General features: G+C 36.0%; 1 protein-coding gene across 1 annotated transcript; it reads right to left on the bottom strand.

Moving 5' to 3' along the window:
• Window positions 1-2653: 2653 nt before the first annotated feature.
• On the bottom strand, window positions 2654-17570 carry KDSR (3-ketodihydrosphingosine reductase). The gene is made up of 10 exons (XM_072411807.1): window positions 17030-17570; window positions 15464-15553; window positions 14215-14271; window positions 14025-14090; window positions 12324-12419; window positions 11018-11209; window positions 9940-10023; window positions 7101-7184; window positions 5903-6004; window positions 2654-5256 (listed from the first exon to the last, which is right to left on the bottom strand). Exons 1-10 carry the CDS (start codon window positions 17135-17137, stop codon window positions 5137-5139), a joined length of 999 nt encoding a protein of 332 aa, XP_072267908.1. The 5' UTR covers window positions 17138-17570; the 3' UTR covers window positions 2654-5136.
• Window positions 17571-18885: the final 1315 nt, after the last annotated feature.

The raw sequence follows: 18885 nt of genomic DNA, 5'->3' as shown, positions 1-18885 counted from the left end.
TACAAAAATCGGGCCGTAAAAAAAAAAAAAAAAAAAAAAAAAAGAAGAAACACATCAGCAGTATACAAAAATCATAGCAAGTATCAACAGTGCGACATAGTACAGTGGTATAACATCGTGTGTGCCCGTTCCTTGTTGTATAAGAATTAAACAGATTAACAAAATCACATCATGTCTGACTGTGTCCTCCATTTTCTAAAATTTGCCAAACAATACTCAAAAAAAAAAAAGAAAAAAAGAACGCAGGTTCATAAACCATTGAACCAAAATAAAAACAGCCAAAACTCGGGGTGGGAAGGGAGGAAGGGAAACTTTTCTGCTCTGGTAAACTAGCATCCTATTTCTTTATTTTTTTTTTTATTTCCATGTCATCTCTATGTCATAGTATGTCTTGTCACTCGAGGCATAAAGTGGATCCCCTTTAATGGCTTATCACACTACCCATAGGGGTCCCGATCTTATAGGAAATGTAAATTGTGCCACGTAGAATAGTGATACCGGTGCAAGACTTGGCACAATTCAGCTGGCTCCAAGGAATATTCCATATAAGCATACCATTTATCAAAAAATTTTGTCACAGCTTTGTCATCTGCATCTGCCACCTCTAACAAATCCCTACGGTATAACATCACCTGTTTTGAAATTAAAAAAAAAGTGTCAGAGCACTGCATTTTCACTAGATGTTTCAAGGTTGTAATTGAAGGCTGAAAAGCTGAAAAATATATATATCAATATTTTATTACGTTTGAAGTAATTGAGTAACTTACATTTCTGACAATAAAAGTACATCTGCTGCTATAGTCTTTTAATAGTATAGAACATATAGTATACACTGACTGAACATATTTGGCAAGCCCATCCATATTCAGAATTTTTTTTATACACACACACACTTTTTTTTAACTGTGAACCTATATATGTAATCATTTTGATGTTATATGTAATTGTTTAAAGAGGGAAGATGCAGGTTAAAGCTTTTCACAATTTATATTAAAAAATTGTCCATAAGTTTTAGACAGCTTCAAAAGATTAGCATATACTAAAAAGTCAAAAATTACAACATTGTGTTGTAAAACACTCTGGATGCTCACAACATTTAAATGATTGAGTGGTGACCAACGGACAATTTAGATTTTTTTGGAATTAGATCACAAAAAAACACTTGAACAAAAAATGAAGGCAAATGAATAAGAATAAATATAAAAAATAAAAACACATTAGCTTCTAGTGCTACCATAAAGTAACATGCTCTAAAACATGGCAAGGGCACATGGTAACACCAGGAGGAGCTCAGCTATGAGGATAGATAAGCTGAACTGAATCTATTCTCCCTTGAGAAGAGACGTTTAAGGGGGGATATGATCATCCTGTATAAATGGTCCATATAGAGAACTCTCTTCCCCATTATTCACTTTGAGATCATTACATAGAACAAGAGGGCACTCTTTGCGGAGGAAAAGAAGTTTAAGCTCCGGATAAGGAAGAAATTCTTCACTGTAAGGTCTGTGAAAATGTGGAATCGGCTCCCTCAGGAAGTAGTTTCAGCAACTACTATAGATTGCTTTAAGAACAAGCTGGATGCTTTTCTAGAAGCACAGAATTTAACTGCGTATTAAGGCTTTAAAGTAGGGTTAACAGAGACTGTTGATCCAGGGAACAAACTGATTGCCTCACGGAATTAGGAAGAAACTTTTTTTTCCCCTGTTGAAACAAATTGTACCAGGGTTTTTGTTTGCCTTCCTCTGGACCAACTATAATTTATAGGGTTTTATATCTGGGATATGTTTATTTCCCTACTGGTTGAGCTTGATGGACCTATGACTTTTTTCAACCTAACCCAGCGGTTGCCAACCGGTGGTCAGCGGCTCTGGCCGGTGCACCCCCGAGCAGGGTCAGGAGAAGGACCCCACTGGGGGGAAGCACCGGCCAGAGCCGTGGACCATGTCCCCTGTACAGTTCCCAGGCTCAGGGAACTCCCTGGACACAACCTGCCCACTCTCCCATCGCAGGCTCAGATCAGCGATGGGAGAGTGGGCGGGGTCATATCATGATGTCACTCTGGGGGAGAACCACTGACCTAACCTACTATGTAACAATGTAACTATGTAACCACCACCAATTAGAATTTAAATTAACCATTAAACCAATTAAATTAACATGAGATTTGATAGGTAAAACTAGGATAGACTCTTGGATTAATAATATGCATAGTACATCAATTAAAGTCAGGTGCCAATAAGCAAGAGAGGGTTACTAGTGTGGGTTATTAAAATTAATGGTGAAACAGTTATCAGGCGAGATGATCTAAAAATCAACTCCTAAACCGTTCAACAAATTTCTAGAAGAAAGTTTTTTCAAGCAGTGGTACAAGATTCAAGAAGAGAATAAACTTCATTGCATAAATCCAAAGGCCCCTAAACACTGACCCAATAATGATCTCACCCTCTTCCTCACACAATTTAAATCCTATTGAGGATTCGTTGACTATTCTTAAATGTGACAATAGTAAAGGAAGACAATTCACATCTAAGTTAATAAAGTATGTATCATTACCTTCCTCCACCAAGTCCTTAACAAATTATAAAAAAATAAATCTGTTTAAAAATTAGATTGTGCATTAATTTAAAAAACAAAAAAACACACACACCCAGGATAGGTCACATACTATTCTGTTTATTGGATTCAGGAGAATTTTTGAACAGTATTTTTGAGGATGTGGTTGCCGCTTCAGCAAAAGTTCATCATTACCAGACCAAAAAGCTTACAGACTATTGAAGGCTCATGGAAGTTATTAAAAAGTAGGATGACTATATTTGTTAACAACCATTTTTGAATTATTTAGTAAAATACATATTGAATTTTAGGTTACTGTAAAATGTGAGCATAAACAAAAAGGAATTTGTAAATTATTTGCCAAAACATTAATAGTTGCTTAATAGTTTTGCACACTAACAGTTTTCCCTGAGAAAGTCTAAACCCACTTTTTATTGGTTAAACATGCAGATTTAATGCATAAATAACCATCAAGAAATGAGCAAAAGCATTGTATTTGTTACACAATAACATATATCCTGGATAATTTGTTTAAATGTACTGCAAACGCAGTGTACTTGTCCAGGAATACAAGTCACCATGTCATTTAAATACACTACAGAGAACAATTCTGTGAAATAATGTAGAACTGGTATGAGTGTATAGCTCAAAAGAATGCCAGGGTAAGTCTCTGATGATGGCAATGTTTTTGAACTATACAAAAGCGAGCTAGCACGTTGGCTATGTTAAAGAACGCAACAGTGCGTTCCCTGCATAATGTTTATTTCTAGATACAGAGCTTTTGTTCTTTGGTTCCCAACACTGTGCCTCACAGGGACCAGTAATATTTTCAGTTACTTAGAAAAAGGCACATTCCATTCTAGTGAGAACAATAATAGTGCTATAAACTTTACTGTACAAACTACAAGAAGTATAGAATAATGATCAATGTTTTGTGTCAAACTTCTGTTTGTTTTGTTTCAAAAACAAACAAACGTATCACTTAATATAGGTTCTTGGTATGTAGTCTGTACAAGTTAAACTGTTAGGGCTAGTTTATAGGGACTGTGGGAGCCATCTGGCTACACTTCCTCACTAGCAGTAACTGCAGCTGTTAGGAGGATGCTGCAAGTGTGTTGCTCACTACTGCGGCCATAAGGAATGAATGTAAGCCGTTGATGAGAATATGCCAACCATCAAGGCAAAAATGGTAACTTTTGAACCAACATGAAGTTGAAATATACTACCTTTGTGAACTAATCACTGAAAGGTAATGCCGAGGTTAACTATATCACCTGTGACTTTTTATTTTTTTAATGGGTAGTTGCTTTGAATACTTCCCCAAGGACCTATTTTTACTTCAATGAATGCAGCTGTTCAGAACTTGTATCATGAAAGTACATGGAAACTGGTGACCATTTGTAATAAAGAGTAAAACAGTGTAGAATAAGAACAGGCAGGATATGGACCTTGCCATGGTGGCCCAGGGTTCCCGATTTGTGATGCACAACCAATCTGACTACTATATAAATGTGCTAATATTGTATTTAAACAGTCTGAATTATAAGGGACAAAATATATATTTATGTACAGCTTAGCTTTTTGTTCCAGAAAAATTTCTGCCTGGCAGTAAAAGCAATGTTTAACAAACGTTCTTGGCTTTGAACAACAAAACCCTCTCTAATACCATTCAGTCTAGGTATACTGCAAAGACACATAGGCACTGCATACAACAAGTTAAAACATGGCCCAACTTTTCCACAAGTCTGAATATCTTATAGAAACTGATCTAATTACCATCGGTGTAGGTAATTCTGTATTTCACAATAAAAAGAATGGGATAACAGGTGCACATGTAAACTTAATGGATATTGTCTCTCCCCCCACACTGTGATTCGACAGAGCAAAGCAAAGCAAAAGCAGAAGACCAATGTGTGGTCACTCTGCATTATCCAATATGCTTTCTCACTAACTGCAGCACAACCGACTGTTTGTGATGCCTCTCTTACCCACAGCTTTGCTGTACAATGGACTGCAATAGGCTAATACCAAGTCAAATTCAGACTAATACTGGTAGAGTTAAAGAAGATAAACACATTTAGGGATACAGAGCTGCTACATTGCATCTTTTATTATCTGCCCAGAGTTCAGCTTTCATATTGTGGAATACAGTTTACTCTAAACATCAGTTGAAATTATTGCTCAGTATCAGATAACAAAATTCTGATAACTGTAGCTTTTGACATCTCTACATAACCTTATATAAAATCGATGGTTCATCTGTTGAAAGCAACTACATTTTTTGGTGCAGAAAATGAATAAAACTGCATAAGGTCATGGGAAAAAGCAAAACAGAACATCAGAAAGTATTTAGATACAATTTCAACGTTTCTTTATAAAAGAAAGAAAAAAAACTTAAAACTTCTCCACACAGTTTGCATAGTACTGTGCTGGTGCTTGGCATATTTAAATTCTCTTCCCCCCATCATTTAGACATGTAGTGCCACGGTGGGAACAGTATAAACTAGTCAGATGGTGGTATTATCTTCAGGTCATGTGCTTTCTAGCAGCAAGCATTTTAATAAGTTCTTGGCAGTACAAGGCTCAGTCTGTTTTACTGGCTTGCTCACAGTTTTGTTTTTGCATCATGCAGCGGCGGACGATACTGTCAAAACTGCCAAGGTAGAACAATGCAATTGTGCGAAACAGTCCCATTGTGACAACCTAGAATAAAAACCAGTGGCATTACACATTTTGTCAATATAAATAACTATAATAATAACCCAAAATCTATTTCAATAACATTATATTATATTGCTAACCAATCTCCCTTACACTTCACTTCGTTACACATCTTGCAGCCCATTTCACTTATGGATATTTGGCTAGAGTGTGTAGCTGGATAAGCCCTATGGTGTGGTCACTATTTAGGAGAGCAGGTGACTGACAGGTCACATGACTGGGGTCTACCATTTTAATTTTTCTTCCACACAACTTTCTTTCAGAGTTCCAAAGCTAGGCATTGCACAGTACATCTGGAAAGCCCAAAATGTAATGATCATCCCTAGGGACCCTACATTAAAAAAATATATTTTATTGATAATTTAAACAATATTTTTCGATACCAACTGCCTGAAAGCCTATAGTGACAAAACCAAAGATAATTTTTTCTTATGTTCCAGTCATGCAGAGTAAGGTAAATATTAAAACATGAAATATTATAGAATCTATCCTAACTGAAGGGTTCTTCTGTTTCCAGTATGCAAAATTTAAAATCAGGTCTAGGAGAAAGATTGGTTACTATCCTATCTGGAAATACTGCCCTTTTGTCTCAACAATAACAAAAAAATATTTTGAATTTATTACTTACCTGCTGGAGCCCCTCTGTTATGGTAGTGACAGGTGACATTCCACATGTTAAAGATGACAGCATATAGCCATCAGATCCCACAGAACTGTTGAAATTACCTTGCTGTAAATAAGTAGTAAGAAAAAAAAAATAAACATGATATGAGGTTTACAAAAAAAAATACTCGGAAGTCAGCATTTTGAGGATTACTGGTTATTGGGCCAGCCGATATTAGTATGTTAAAGTTGAAAAGGATTTCCACTTTAATCAAGAAAGCACGGCATTTCTTTGTTACTGTCAATGATAAAGTATGGTCAGTGGAATGTGATTTTCCTGGACCTCACTAATCAAATAGAAGCAACTTAACTACCATTATAATGGGTTTCCAAGGATGGAATCATGTGCCAAAAAAATCTTAAAAATTAGCACTTTACTGGTCTGTAACACAAACAAGTTACCAGCTTGTGAATGTAGAAGACCTGGCATAAACAGCCCTCACCCTTTGGGTTCGATGAATATGGCTTTTTTATTATTCATGCAATTGCTGTATGCAATACAAAGTTTGGCATTTATTGGATGCTTGCCATCTCAGTCTCATATAATATAATATATATAATATATATATATATATATATATACATACACACACACACACACACACACACACAATGTCATGAGTATATATATAGTGTTTCAATCATGAAGAGGTATATGTAGTAATTCATGTGGCGTTTCAAAAATTTACATGTAACACTATAGCTGCTGTGGTAACAAATCCATCTTCAATTAGTGGTGTGCTAACAATATTATATTACTTGATAGTTTAGGCTACCATCCAGATTGCCATGTTAATTATTTGATTAGCCCAAACATTCTTCATGTCTGGCAAGTCCTTTTAAAGCCAAAACATACGACAGTGTGATTCCTGCACAGACTTAAAGAAATACTGTAATTTCCAAAGCCTTACAATTAATATTGCTTACACGCAAGTATTATAAAACACTACCCATACCCATACTTTTCTGAATTATACTTAAAAAATAAATAAACAAAAAAAAAAGGGGGAAATAAAAAAGCTTTTATTGTTTTTTCTATGGTGCATTAGGTTCATGTCATAAAATTCCATAAATTGTATATTCTCCAGCTTTGACGTTTAGACTCTGAAGATATAAGAATGATCAGAAATTAAACGTGTAGGTGTATTTTACCACATACTTACTATAGCATCTTTAACTATGACTTTGGCAACTTGTTCAGGTTGGCACAGGCTTGAGGACTCAGAAATTAACTTGGTTTCCAGTGGCTTGAAATGAAAGACAAAGCATATGTCTTAGGATAAGTATCATATCTATGCACAACAGTTTCATAACAAGTCATAATTTGCATGTAAATATTTATAATAGGGAGGGTGTACACAATTAGGTCCCCCTTCCCTCGTGCATTTTTGCGGTTTTTCAGTCAAACTAGATGCATACATTTATTCATCTACATACAAACCAAACGCATAGAGCAGTTGATTATGCAACACTTATACCCATGTCCTTGTTCCTCCAGGTAAAAGCAGACCATATACTTGATGACAGAAAAATTCTATATATTCTGTAACTGTATGAAATGGAGAAACCAATGTTCAAGAAGAGTCAAAAAAGGAATTGCAGGAGTTTAGGTTGCTTTTTCATTTTATTTATGTTCCATTGTCCTGTGCTTGATAAGAAACTTGAAGCCCTAGAACTACCTACAGTATTCGCATAGTGGCTGGCAAATAAAGAATTTTGATTTATGTTGTGAGTATTGTTTATAGTACATAAGCTGCTTTATTTTTCTGTCCATCCAGTAATGCAATTTACAACTCCTTCAGTGTCCAACTGCAGATTAAGATGCAACCACTTCTCACTCTTATTGTCAGAGAAACTTTGATTGGTCTTTGGTGCTGCTCCTCTCAGGGCTCAAAGGCTTAAAAAATATGTATTTAACATCAAGGTAGGTTTAGAGGATCACAGTGTGTCCCATCATTTTAAGACAATACAATTATTTTAACCTTTTGAAAACAACAAATGTAACCAACATCTATACATTACAACTACTTTGAGGTTGTGCCAGAAAAAATCCTTTTAAATTAAAATCTAGGAGGCCTAAATGAAATATGTAAAACATAATACATATTATGTACATATAATATGTACATAAGTTTAACCACAATTATAAGGAGCAAATTTAAGATTGCGAGTAAATAATTGTAACTTGCCAAATGAATGGGTCAGGGCATCTAAAAAAAACGGCAGGTCTTTTTGGGAGCTCCTGATATGCATTGTTTAGTACCTACAAAAGTGGTCAAAGAATGACAGTCAGTAAACTGGTGAAAGGGTCATGGGTGTTCAAGGTTCACCAATGTCTGTAGAGATTGATGATGTAGCCCATCTTATCCTATCTGATACCTACTGTAGCTCTAGTTACAGAAAAATTGGTTACTGAACAAAGTGCCTACAAGGTGCATTTGACCAATAATGCCTGGCCATGAAAGTTAGACCATGGAGCAATGGAAAAAATGGTGCAGTCAAATAAAGGCAAACCCACGATACCAGTAAGATTTAAAGAATCTTCTGCCAAACTCTGGGTGCCGATTTAAAATTGGCATCTTGCTTTCATCAGGACACACATCATAGTCTTGGTCCAAACCCATCCTGCAGATTAGGTATGTGTCTTGTATCTCTCGTCACATTTATTTTGCATTAATAGGGAAGTTTCTAATGGTCTCTTCACTTATTGCAGCATCTAAACATAGCATCTAATGCATGTATTGTACTGCATTCTGCATTTGAGCTGTCATACTGAATTGTGTCATTTTCTAGACCATTACTCACAGCTTTCACTTTTATGCCCCTCCATGAACATTGTTGTTTCTACCTTTCCAGTAGATTTTTTGTTAATTCTTATTGGCAATTCACTTATTCACATATCTAATCTATTATTCCATACAAATTTAACCAGTCTAATATATATTCCCTGCTTCCTATGTTTTTATACTACAGGTTGTGGTTTTTACTTTAGCTAGATTTTCCTCTATTTTATTATATATACAGCCTATAGAATTTAGCAATTTTGGACTCTCTCTCTCTCTGGTATCAATTACTTTATATTGTTCAATAATGTAATAGATGCACATATATATTGAAAAAAATGTTAATAAAGTCGAGAAAAAAAGTATTATATAATCTGCTAATTACTTAAAAGCATAAGGTATATGCAAACAAATATTATGTAGTGTTCGGAGTTCCTATTCTATATAAGAACTCTTATACTATCCTGGGGACTGGATGACTATTCCATATTTTCATTTTCAGGCTTGTGTGATTTTGAATGTTTTGATAAATGCCTAAAAAACTACAACCAGATTTTTATTCTTCAAAAACTATGGTTTCCAAAATCTGTTATGTATTTGGATATTTTATAGTAACTATCCTTTACCCATATATTATCAATAATTCCTATGGCATGCAACTCCAAAAGCATAAAAAATCCACCCCCATCACTTAACCGTTGCCAAGAGTTGTGATTTTTTTGCTCATTAGGACAGCAACACCTGGCATCATGTATTGTAAGCAATAGACTTTTATAACAATTTCTTTTGCTTATCCAAGAATTCCAAGCTTAGACTTTTGATATTGTTTTAAAGTTTTGCTGCAGTAATTGACTTTTTCTTTGCACATGGCATTATCCCCACCTTACCTGGATTAAGTCCTAATAAATCTATTATGGTTGGAGGACCTAAATTAAACAACACAACTTAGGGTCCACTGGAAGGGTGCACACTTCTGTGGATAACAAAGCCAATGTTTTATGTATTTTGCAATCTTTTAAGCTCTATGCACACGCACACAGAGAAGTGCTTTTTCCTGGAGTGCATTGTATTTTTAATGCACATTTTACATATGTCTCTTAAGGAATGTTTTAGGTGCACACACAAGTTATAGGAGTGCCAGTGTTTTAATGACTTCCAACAGCAGCACCTTTAGCCTAGATTTAAAAGTAGAACAGGAAAAAATGAATGCAACTTCTACCTTTGATTTGTTTTCTTCAGCAAACCCAGGCGTGTCAGTATCCGGTGGATAGGCAACAGTAATATAAACGTTATATGGCTTAACCTAAAAAAGAAATCTAGTTATTACCGATTGTGACAGTAAAAGCCTAAAATTTAAAGTTTCCTATGCAATACACCTTCAATTTTATTGTAACCAACATTATATACATAATAACAATGATACAAAAGCATTTCAATATAATACTGAATTTTCGGCAAATGGCCAAATACACAAATGCAATGCGTAAATGGTAGCTGCTTTATCCAGAGGATTTCTATTTCTGTCTACATCCTGAGGTTTATGCAGTTTTGACACACAACACAGCCTTGTTTGTTGGGGTATCTTAATTTCTCTCTGCCATAGTCACATTTTCAAGTCAAGTTACATCTGTCACACTGTGCTGTATTCTCTTATCAGCATATAACTTAGCACATGAGCGCTGCATTACAACTGACTGGATCCTTGTGCTGCTTCTCCCAATCCAATCGCTTTTGTACAAAAAGACGGAAGGAAGCTGATATCAAGTCAAAGTTGTCTCCCTGACAGAATGTTCAGAGAACACCTATCCTCAGATAAAAGCTAGTTTTCTCCTAAATGGCACAGTAATTTCTTCTATCAAAAATTGTCAGATAATGCTGTGCACTTTTATATACTCCAATACTATTTAAAAAAAAACTAAATGAAATTTTAGAATAAATGTGCAGACACCCATTAGGTCTTCCAAATAGAACAACTTTTAAATTACTTTGCAAGATGTCACACAAGTCTACACAATGTGAAAGAAAAAACAAAGAAGTTAAAAAGTAAAAACCTTGGTGAAACTATATGTACACCTGGGTGCTATAGTGTTTGGTAAATGAGTGTGGTAGATGCACTCTCTTTTGCAGTGTTTGGCTTTGAACTTTTATACTTTTTTGCAACAAAGGAGATTTTTTTTTTAATTTATTGCTGGATATGGAAAAAATCATTTAGAAGAGCACACATAGGGAGATATAAGACTATATACTGTAAAAGGTGGACAATGTGGCTAGAGAGAAAATGACATAGTTTATCATACCTCCATTTGTAGTGCTTCTGCTAGTCCTCTGAGAGCAAATTTAGAAGGAGAATATGCAGTGTAGCCAAATAATCCCAGCTGTCCTGCCTGAGAAGAAACAAACACAACTCTTCCCATCCGCCTTTCCTTCATGGTGGAAATCACAGCACGACTAGCATATACGCTGCCCAGATAATTTACTTCCATCAGTCTCTACAGAAGGTAAAATGACATTCAAATAAATAGCAGTAACGTAGTAAAAATCACAGGACAACAAATCTAGTTGATGAAGGCGTCCTGAAATCATGATATGGGTTATGGCTTTTTTCGCTACATAATGGAGATGGACATAACAAGGCTTAACGGAGGAAATAAAACGCACACAATTTAATTCATAAAGCATGCTGTGGATAGAGATAAGAAACAGTAAAATAGTGTTCTAGATCTCTACAAAAAAAGTCTTGCAATTTACATTTTCTACTGAACATACAAGAAAGTGAAATGCATTTCTCAGTCAACACATGGTCTGCCAAAAAGTGAGAAATTTTGGATTTCCCTTTTGTTTTGGTGTCAGCAGCAGTGTCCACAAAGACCAATAAAGCGTGTGACTTTCTCCATTGGGACAAAAATAAATAGCTTTCCTCAAAATATACTTAAAGCGTACCTAGACAACCCTTTTAAGGTAAAATTCTGTTTGTTAAATGCAACACTCTTTTTTTGTTTTAAAGAAAGGGTGCAGCACCGCCCCCTTTATTCTCAATCACCTAGGCGATCGAGAATGAATGGGAGTGCAAGGCCTTCCGGGATACCTACGTCACGCATCACAGGAGGCTCTTGGGTGCTCCTTCTCCACATGCTCAAGCACCTCGGGCATGCGCAGAAGGAGCTCTTTTGTCAAAAGGGAGAAAAAATGCTGATTTCACGCATGCACAGTGAGATCAGCAAGTTTTCTCCCCACACTACATAACCCGATCTCACGCCTGCGTCGGGTGACGTAGGAAGAAGAACCTGGAAGTAGTGGAGACGATAGCGGCACCTAGTGCACCAGCCCGAAGACGGATACCAGGATGACGCGCGACCCGATTGAAGAAAACTCCGGACTGCTCGACTGCTCTGCGGGATTGAAGGTAAGTGTATTGTTTTTTTCATTTTGGGCAGTTTGGAGTTTACGTCCTCTTTAAAACATTTTGCCTTTACATATTTGACTAAAAGTGCACAGCATCAATTTATTATATAAACATACATTATAAAACTACTGTTTTTTCATCTGTGGCTTAGCAATTTACCAAAAATAACATAGCAATCATAGAAAAATTAAATGACTTACTGTGAATTGACCAATTTCTATTTCTTCAAATGTTCCAGCAATCGCCATACCAGCGCAATTCACCAACATATCAACTGGTCCTAGTTTTTCCTGAGCCTATAAAAAATGTTTTTTTTTTTATCACGCTCCACTTGGACAATGAAGACATTTTCTGCACATTTAATAATTACTTCTTTTCAACCAAAATAGCAGTATTTAGATAATAACAGTGTCCCTGTAACAGTTATCACCAGAGGCATGCCTTGAATATAGAGGAAACATTTACATTGCTGGGTTTTATACTACATTACATTCTAAATAGAACACAAAAAAAGCTTATATGTAGGCAGTAGTTGTGATCTAAGACTAAGACTACAGGCCACTCAGATGTTGGTAAACCCTAAAAACAAGCAGAATCTAATGCTACCTGCTAAAACAATTATTTGGAGTAAGTGCAGTAACTGTAATGCAAACTGATTTCTGGTGGGAACACCCGAACAAAAGGGTGCTGACTGTGGGTCATGTAGTAAGTGGTTGTACATATGGGCATTTATTTAACGGAAACCTTAGCTAAATTGACCAAGCTCTCCCCTGTGGACTAACACGCTGTGCATTTTGCAAGCTTAGGCTTTAAATAGTTAAAAACAGCATCCTTTAGCAATGCAAGGCTTCAGCAGCTTAGAATTAAAGTCCACTGTACATTATCACAATTTTATACATTTTCATTAAATGTATTGCCCCTCTGACCCGTGTTTGGTGGTGGTTTGTGAAATTTGTGTAAACCAAAAATGATTTAGGGTTCAATGAATGTCTAAAGACAAAAGTACCATAACACAGGACTATGGATGCCTATGCACCTAAGATCTTTGCTTTCCAGGTTTAGAGTTTCAGCAAATAAACTACAGTTAGGTCCATAAATATTTGGACAGAGACAACTTTTTCTAATTTTGGTTCTGTACATTACCACAATTAATTTTAAATGAAACAACTCAGATGGAGTTGAACTTCAGACTTTCAGCTTTAATTGAATGGGTTGAACAAACAGATTGCATAACAATGTGAGCCCCTGAAATGAAATGATTGTGTAAAAAAAAGGCTTTAGATCCTCACAAATTTGTACGCAATCTTTTTGTTCAACCCACTGAATGAAAGCTGAAAGTCTGCAGTTCAACTGCATCTGAGTTGTTTCATTTAAAATTATTGTGGTAATGTACAGAACCAAAATTAAAAAAAGTTGTCTCTGTCCAAATATTTATGGACCTGTGTATATAGCCAAGATGAGCTGACTTACAGAACAATTTACATAATATATAAATAAAAAGTATACATCATAAAGAAGGCATGAAACAACTTTACAAAACATTGAGGTATACCTGGTAAAAGGCTTTTTTATACCGATGCATGCCTAAAATAGACAGATACATTTGCTACATCTTGTTAAAATATATCTGATCCCTGGATGTAAATGATGTAAAAAAATTGGAGAGGGAGGTAGGATAGGGTGTATAACTCGCAATATGTATGGAGATACATATTGCATGTTAACATGTGAAGACACCCCCATTAGCATGTCTTATTACCATAGATTTTAACAGTTTCGCGTGAGAAATGTGGCCAATTGATGCCCCTTTAAGGAAAATTGAAGCACAATACTATCTACCAAGGAACTGTTTAAACTGGTAAGTCTAATGGTTGAGAATTCATGGAATTTTGATATCTTACCTGCTTTATGACATTTTCTACTTGTCTATAATCTTTGGATACATCAACTGAGATACATATTACAACCTAGTCAAAAGAAGGAAAGAAGAAAAAAAACAAACATAAAAAACACACACCATATTCATAGCTTACTGCATATGTGTAAATAAAAGATTTAACAAACCAAGCATATCCCATATTATATTCTCACCTGTTTCTCATTTATAGCATACTTTTCAATCTCTTTTTTGGCTTGAACTAGTTTGCTCTGCAATGAGAAAAAAAAAATCAACATTTTCAAAAGACTATCAACCAGACATTTTCTATATGTTCTAAAGCCGACATTTAGTCAACAGACAAAAGGTCAGTACATCAGTTCAATAAACGTATTTGTTAATACAGGTTGAAGTCCACCACCATGCATATTCATGTATTTTTCAGGTTACATTGGACCCGTCTGCACTGAAACAACGTTCCATAAACATGTATACTTCATTCTTACCAACAAAAGGCAAGGTAGTATAACAAAACTTTCAGTAGACAGTAGACATATCATGTAAAATTCATCCCATACATTTTTATTATTTATATATTCTGTCCTTCAAAAGATGGCTTTTGAAGGACAGAAAATAAGTTTTGTGCTTAGATAGACAAACACAACACTACATGTTCTGCCGTTAACCAAATAATGTTATTAATTTGGATCGGGGGTCTCTCTCCCACTAATACATGATTGGTACTTTTTTCTAGGACTTTATTATTTGATTAGCCCCTTTTACAGTAACTACAAGCAGAAAAAGATGTGATGATTAGGAAAACTGACTGCTCTCACTTTTTAGAACATAGTACTAATCTAGCACTGATAGTATAGTAATCTTTAGAAGTCAGAAACTGATGAAATGCATTAGGTGGAGGGGGGTTGGTTTATGATTTGTGGTATCCATTGTGGTATCTGCACTTTTTACAAATCTGAATTGATTATATGGGATTTTACACAGGAATAAAGACAAGTTACAGTTTGGGAATGCAAAAAGAAGTATCATTTTGAAAACAAGCATACCAAAAATATAACTAAAAAAAAAAAAAGAAAAAAAAAAAAGAAGGTAGGTGTGTAAAGTCAGCTGTCACCTGGGCACATGTCCACATAGAAGGACTGACTTTTGTTCTAGTGGCAAGGATTTACCACCACTTTTTTTTCCCCAAATGAAATAATCACCAGGCCAAAAGGAGCAATAATAGACAGAGTTTGTTTTCCAGTGAAATCAACTTACTTTATATAATTGGCTTGATTAATCATTTGGTATTCTTGGTTTAGCGAGCTTTTAACATTATATGTTAGCAAATATATATATATATATATATATATATATATATATATATGATTACTGCACAAATCCAACCACTTCAAATCTGAAACAATGACATTTATTTTACCTCCAAAACAATTACATTTTTTTTACCTCATTGCGTGCAACCAAAGTAATAAAAGCACCACATTTAAAGCATTCAATGGCAATACATTTTCCAATACCGCTGGAACCACCAGTCACCTAATGAAAAAAGAAAGAACAAAAACAGTTTGTTAAATGTAAGTGACTATAATTTTTGCATAGGAGCTTTATTTCAGAACACAAGACTATACCATTCCCCATATTAGTAACGGAAAACTATCCTATGACATCCATGCTGTAAGCAGAGTTTATCAGCAGCCAATCAAAGCATAAGAATGGTGCATAATATTTATTTTGCTAACATTGTTTCCACAAATCTGCATTTCCATTAGGATCATGATAATGAATACATCACTTCAGTTGTAACAGTCATTGGTTTACATAAATAAACTGTCTCTGCAGGCACGGTTTTAAAGAACATCTAAAGTTTGCTTGTTTAAACATGCCAAACTTAACAGGTGTAATTACTTATTTATATGACTGTAAAACAAAGTATGCATTTAAAACCAATGAAGGCATTTTACACACCTTAAGACATTATACAAGTAAACAGCAATTTCCATAATGTATGCAAAACAAGGAGAACATATTAATATTAACACAACGTCTGGCTCCAGTCAATGATCTCTGGCTGCTATGCATGAGAACACTATCATTACTCCTTGTGGTCCATTTCTATTAAAAGAAGTCTGTGCTACTCGAAACATGGAGGCTGCCATTCCTGACTTCTCTGTAAAATGTTGGCTTCCTGGCTGTCTGGTTTTTTTTTATTTTTTGACTACTACTTTTTTTTTACTACTGATTTGTATACTGGTTTAATATTAGGAACTTAGAAAGTACTGAAGTCACTGGGATCCACATGGCAAAGTACTGAAGTCACTGGGATCCACATGGCAAAATACTACAGCCAGTATAAGTCAGACAACCAGCATTTATAGAAATGGGGAACCATGGCAGCCTTCAAATCACTCTCAATACATTATAACAATACTTAGTTTAAGCAAGCATATAGTGAAACCCCAGACATTTTTTTTTTATTTAAAATCTTGACCCATCAGAAAGAACTTAATTTCTGCTTTTGCAACCCCTCAGGTTGGATGATATTCCCCAGAACAGAACCTTTCCCTAGTTTATCCTCATTATAAAACCACTTCATTCTCAGTAAGAGCTTGTTAGAGAACCTGTCTAGATACGGTAGAAAAACGAAAGTTGTAAGGGTGGACTGAGAAGCATCAACGTGGAGTCATCATCCATATTGGCGTCCTGCTACTCCCATCTGGGTTTCCCAACCCCAGGTCGTAGTGGGCCAGGATCTGCAAACGTTTTTAGAATATAACTTTCAGTAGTACATGATGTATGGTGCAGTTTACATTCCTTTGAAGTACAAAAATGACTGGTATATAAAAATCCTGGATTGTATGTGTCTGGACTGCCCTGAATACAGTTGTACAATAAAAGGATGATCACACCAGAACATCTGCTTGGCAAGCAAGCCAGGCCAGCCAGGATCCTCGGTATGATCACAGAACCAGGCCCAACCTGTAAACAAACCCATAAAGCTCAGATTGGACTCACCACCACATGGGCTCCGGCCAGTTTTAGGGGGCTGGGGCTGATGAGCGGAGACACCATGTACAGCAGCAGCACAAACGCCACGATGAAGGCCGCGGCCAGCAATAACATGATCGATTGCGTGAAGGTGTCCAGCCTGAAGAAAGGAAGGGCACACAGGGGGGAATGGGGGCTCAGTCACAGAATGGGGGCAAATACCCCAAAGCTGGCTGACAACCAGGATACCCCAGAAGGGAAGTTATTGGATGAAAGTAGAAAATGCTAGAAGTTAGGCAGAACAGGGATAGGGAAGTGAGCCTGGAGGTGACAAAGAAGAAAACATAGGTTATTGTACAACAGGAGCAAAGAGCATAGAGCAGCACTGCAGCCACAGACTTAGCACAAGCCAGAACAGTGAGGAAAGAGAAGACGGAAATACAGAGGACAGGAACAAGGCGAAATCAAAGCAACAGCTTCCTTATAAGAGGCACCGAAGGCAGAGATCGCTGACACAGCCTGCTATGTGCCAGCATGCACCTCTCCTGTGTCCCTCTGCACGCCCCGCCCACTCAGCGCCTCTTCCTGTTTACATTTCACTTTCTCTACAGTCAAGAGGGCTCTGCCTGGATTCTGGCACGAGGGAGCTACTATACAGCCATCTAGCGGCAGTTTTTAAGAATGCAGTTATTTGTTTTTATAGACGTTCCATAGGATGTGCCTGCTGAATACCTGACCTCTGCTAGGATTGCAAATAATAAATATTAATGGAGGTATACTAAACTGCCAGATCTGGTAAAAAAAAATAATTGTAATAAAAACCATATATGTATGGAAATACAATTATTATTAATATCTTAATAAACGGCACTAATCACAAGCATTGTAGTTAAAGGCTGTAGTACAAAATACACTGTGCGAATCCCTATACAGATGTCTGATGGACCAACATCACACACAGTATTCACATAAGTGTTATCTAATACGGTAGGGAATTTAGATACTGTACAGTCAATGTGCAGCCGTTTTAGATTCGGTATCTGTGTACTCACCAGAGGGGGATGAAGTATTTTAGGGACATCATTTACCATTTTTTAGGCTGTTTGAGGCTGGGCAACTGCTGACCAGTAAAGTGAGTAACATTGATTATCTTGTGATAATAGCATCTGTAAATGAAAGAGATGTATTATGTAGCAAGTGAAGTCAGTTCTTTAAGGTGATGTCTTGTTCCCAATGTGCAGTGGTTAGTATCTACCAATCCCAGTCATGGTGAAGTCATGTGTGTTCAATGGTTTTAAGAGGTATTGGTGGTGATGGGGCTTGTATGTCAGGCTGGCGGCTAGCTCCTTCTCATTAAACCCTACAAAAAAACCTATTGGAACATTAATTGCTAAAAAACTGATCATCAATGTTATTATAAATATTTTTTTAATTGCACAGACTGCAAAGCTTTAAATATTATATTGACACTGTAAAATATAAAGAAAGAGCTGCAGTTTCTAATGAGATCTGTTGTCCATGGACCAAGAATAAAAAGCAAGCAAAAGAAAAATGATTCTGCATACAGGACAGGATACCAAGCAGCTAGATAAACTAGAGGTTTATCTCAAATTGCAGTAGCACCAGCAGCTTTGTCTTACAATCCATCCACCACCACCCAAAAAAAAAAAAAATGTATGTACATAATGACATATGCAATTCCAAAGTATTTGCTCAATCTTATTTTAATTGCCAAGAGGAAGGTTTTGTTTGGTGTTTTTCACATAACTAGACCCAGTGTTGTAATAAATACATTGCAATACTTTAGACGTGCAGGATTAGGGTAAAATATGAAAGTCCAGTGTATTAACCAATGAAGAATTCTAGAATTCAATGAAGAAATG

Source organism: Pyxicephalus adspersus, chromosome 5 (assembly GCF_032062135.1).
Source record: "Pyxicephalus adspersus chromosome 5, UCB_Pads_2.0, whole genome shotgun sequence".
Lineage (NCBI taxonomy): Eukaryota > Metazoa > Chordata > Amphibia > Anura > Pyxicephalidae > Pyxicephalus > Pyxicephalus adspersus.
This window is presented reverse-complemented; position numbering and strand designations above follow the sequence as displayed.

What these genes read in the sequence shown, in the direction of transcription:
- KDSR (XM_072411807.1), bottom strand. Translation starts at nt 17,137, where the DNA reads ATGTTATTGCTGGCCGCGGCCTTCATCGTGGCGTTTGTGCTGCTGCTG. An exon ending in CAGAAGCACTACAAATGGAG is followed by an intron (nt 10,024 to 11,017) that starts GTATGATAAACT and finishes TTTCTTTTTTAG; the next exon opens with GTTAAGCCATATAACGTTTA. An exon ending in TCATAGTTAAAGATGCTATA is followed by an intron (nt 6,005 to 7,100) that starts GTAAGTATGTGG and finishes ACTTATTTACAG; the next exon opens with CAAGGTAATTTCAACAGTTC.